This window comes from Dipteris shenzhenensis, chromosome 1, assembly GCF_047967505.1.
Source record: "Dipteris shenzhenensis isolate YYH24624 ecotype China chromosome 1, Dip_SZ_1.0, whole genome shotgun sequence".
In the NCBI taxonomy this organism is placed as follows: domain Eukaryota; kingdom Viridiplantae; phylum Streptophyta; class Polypodiopsida; order Gleicheniales; family Dipteridaceae; genus Dipteris; species Dipteris shenzhenensis.
The window spans coordinates 15,441,041-15,444,861 of record NC_141596.1 but is presented as its reverse complement, the minus strand read 5'-3'; the positions used below and the strand labels follow the sequence as shown (position 1 = coordinate 15,444,861).

The window sequence follows — 3,821 nt, the reverse complement described above, 5'->3', positions numbered from 1 at the left end:
TTCAAGAAGAAGAAAGGCACATGGAACTCCGGAAAGGCAATGATACAGCCTATGCCATAAAAATCCAGAAGGGCAAGTTTTCACCTTGCAATCACTATGGGAAGACTAATTACCTCTCAAAAGACTGCTTCAAGATCAATCCATGCAAACCCTGTGGCAAAAACAATCATCATGAAAAGTTTTGTAGAGCCAAAAAGGAAGCAACTTCAAAGACAGAAAATGCCAATCTACTTTCAGTTGATGTGCCTCCACAAGATGAGGCATCCTTTGAAGATTATGCTTTTTGAATCATCTCCATGTATGCTCCAGATCTCTCTTTTTGAGTCAAGGTACTCAGCCTGGATAGTCCTCCAAAATGAATGAAATAAACTATTGTGTTTTGTAAACACCTCTGGTCTAGATACATAAAACTTGTATCTAAAATAACTTTATTTGTTTTGGATCACAATTTTTACATCTTAAAGAAAGCTCCAAAAATTTCCCAAGTACAACCAAGTCGAGAACCAGGTTCTATATCTCCACAATGGTCAACTCAATGTCGAATTTTGAGTAAATTTGTAATATTGGCTATCGGTGCCAAAGAGGATGGTGTAAACATGACAAATGACTTTACTCTTCCCATCCTAATGATTTCCCCATGATGTCTTGGTTATGTACATTGATTATGCTCAAGAAAAATCTTTCTATGCCAATAACTTTAGCGGGGGGTCAATCTATGTTAACCCTTTATATAATGTGCGTTTAAGGCCTACTTCTGAAATCCCTTATTTATGAATATTTTATGATTAGAAGACACCCTTTGTCCACACAAACCGGAGCTTTTTATTTTAAAAAAAATGATACCCCTTTGTAAATACGTTTCATTAGAAATATGATTTATATCGAACTGACGTGATAGTGACATATTTTCTAGTGCCAATAATTTAACCAACCTCGGGATGCTTTTATTTTCTGCATTGCTCCAAATAGATAGATTCCTAGACTCAGTTAAGTGGTTGGTCACAAAAGCCTGTCCAATTCACGTTGGTGCAGTTTAAACGTCGCAACTACTAGAGACAGATCAGCGAGCAAATCGGATCGGAGACTCAGAGGAAAAACCGCTGGTTGTAATCGTGTCAATCTTTATCTGTCTGCTCAACAGAGCTCCATGGATTTAACAGCACACCCCCCTTAACAGTTGAATTGTGGGAAGGAGAAGTGAGACACAGGCACTGATTGCTTCCTCTTCAAATTATAGTGTATTGTGTTGTGAACGGCGAGAAACAAAACATCCATGATCCTTCGCTCAAATTAGAGAATCAAAGAAAAGGCGCCGAGTTCCTCAACCATGACGACGCCCGCCCGTGTGCTGATCGTGGGTGCTACTGGATACATCGGCAAGCACATTGCACGGGCAAGCTTGGCAGCTGGTCATCCCACCTTCCTGCTCGTACGCCCGGATGTTGCATCGGATGTGCACAAGGTCGGCCAGCTGATGTCCCTCAAGAAATCTGGCGCCAGGTTTCTAGAGGTAAGAAATTGTTCAATCCTTTCGGCGGAATGCGTTTGATAATATATCAAATATATCATACTTACGGTAGCCCGCGTGGGAGCATTTCAAGATAGGATCTGAACATAAATATGGGGTCCTCTGTTCCATACAAACGATAATGTGTTCATGTTTGCTTGAATAGCAGGGCTCCCTTCACGATTTAAGCACCCTAGTAAAGGCTCTAAAGCAGGTGGACATTGTGATATCAGCCATCGCTGAAGACCGGCTGCTGGATCAACTCAAGCTCGTCGAGGCTATCAACGAAGCTGGAAATATTAAGGTACTGCTTCTGATCTGTCCCTGATGTTTGCTATAAATTCAAAGCAATTTATTGAATCTGACTGGCACTTGTCTCATCGTGGGGACGTACTAGAGGTTTCTGCCTTCCGAATTTGGCATGGACCCGGACCGCGTTTCGCATTGTCCTTCGCCCGTCGGTGATGTTTTTACCGACAAGCGGAAAGTACGGCGTGCTATAGAGTCAGCCGGAATTCCGCACACATACGTTTCTGCCAACTGTTTTGCGGGCTATTTTTTAGCCGGCCTGGCGCAGTTTAGCCGGTTCTTGCCACCTGCAGACAACGTGCTTATCTACGGAGACGGCAATAAGAAGGGTGAGCCTTTTAAATTTTGGGTGTGTTACTCATTTTGTGAATTGCTAAATTACTTACAAGCGTCGCTGCTGGTGCGATGACGAGAAGGTCTTGTATAATATGCAACGATCTCAAATTCAGCTAGGAGTACTCGTATATATTTGCTTCAAAGCCATTGCCTGATGTGCACGCTGAAATGGTCGCAACGGGCATCACTAGCCTCAGAAACAGTGCCTGTTTGAATTCTGCATAAACGAAAATTGAACAATAATCGTATCTTCAGTTGTCATGCCCGAAATGTAAATCCATGTTTCTCAAAATCATGTCTATCCTCCGTAGAAAATCAAGGTAAGAAGGATTGATACTACGGCTGAAACGTTCGTTGCAGTGATTTGGGTCGCCGAAGAGGATGTTGGAACCTACGTAATTAAGACAATAGAGGATCCTCGCGTCGTCAACACCACAGTATACATTCGCCCACCTGCAAACATTCTCTCTCAGAACGAGGTTGTAGCCATATGGGAAAAGCAATGTGGACAAGTGCTAGAGAAGACCTACATCCCCGAGAAGTTGTGGCTTGAGGAGATGAAAGGTCTTTCCTTTGCCATATTTTCATTAGCTAAACGCTCTGATAAATGTATAAAGTGGTGTATGCATTTAGAAAATTAGTGCATCCTCAATCGCGCTATATTTTCATTGAGTGTCACTCTCGAAAGTGCTATACTATTCATTTAATTCTCCTTTAAGTGACCGCCTAAGCTTACCATATACGAGATGGTTTTAACAACACTATTATTGTGCACTAACACCTCTTTGTCACTCAGATGCTGACTTATATCGCAAGGTAGTGATGGGTCACTTTCACTTAATTTTCTACCTTGGTGAGCTTTATAATTTCAACATTGAACCTACTTGTGGGGAAGCCTCACAACTATACCCTTTGCTTGAGTACACGACGGTGGAGGCATATCTACATCATTTCTTATAATTTTAAAATTGGACCTACATATGCGGAAACCTCAAAACAATCCCAAAAGTGAGTACTTGACGATGGAAGCATGTCTGTGATTTCTTATTATTGGAACATTATTCATGGGAAAGCCTTCCAATTCAAATCGAGGACATGACAAAGGAGGCATATTTTTATGAATTCTTATCATTTAGACTAGTTGCTCCATAAATTGAGAGGTCTAGAAATGTCCTGAATGTGACTTGGACCTTGACCAAAATTGCACAAATAAATTATAAGAAGCCATCAAGAGATTCATTAAATTTTTCCAATATAGAATCATTATTCATCACAATTACAAGAATTTCTTCCGACACAACCCCACAACCCTCTCTTTTCCCCTTTTTAAACCATGTATGCAATCTGACGATTGATTCAAGAGAAATGTCCAAGAAAACAAGATGTAGGTCGATGTACATAAATAATATGATCTTTTTGGAGTATGTTGCAAGGTGGGAATTTCTAAATGGAATATCTCTTTTAAATTATTAAAATAATTTCAAATTTCATTTTTTTGAATTGGTTTTGAAGTTATTTAGGAGTATAAAACACTTTTAGTTAAACTTGGGAGTGTATACTCTAATTGTAGTACTTACATGATTTTCATATGTTGATTGTTTTACTAAACTAGCAAGACACGTTAGAGACACACCTATGTTGCACGCAATATTATTAATGTTGGAAAAAC

The 3,821-nt window shown here is 40.1% G+C and overlaps 1 protein-coding gene across 2 annotated transcripts; it reads left to right on the top strand.

Annotated features, from left to right (window-relative positions):
• The first annotated feature begins 1,267 nt into the window (after positions 1-1,267).
• Positions 1,268-3,467, top strand: LOC147905442 (bifunctional pinoresinol-lariciresinol reductase-like). 2 transcript variants are annotated; one of them, XM_087379984.1, is made up of 5 exons: positions 1,268-1,510; positions 1,677-1,811; positions 1,905-2,145; positions 2,513-2,716; positions 2,949-3,467. In XM_087379984.1, exons 1-5 carry the CDS (start codon positions 1,328-1,330, stop codon positions 3,110-3,112), a joined length of 927 nt encoding a protein of 308 aa, XP_087236110.1. In that variant the 5' UTR covers positions 1,268-1,327; the 3' UTR covers positions 3,113-3,467. The 2 variants fall into 2 exon arrangements, with proteins under 2 accessions (XP_087236110.1, XP_087236104.1); XM_087379978.1 differs by having other exon boundaries at positions 1,674-1,811.
• Positions 3,468-3,821: the final 354 nt, after the last annotated feature.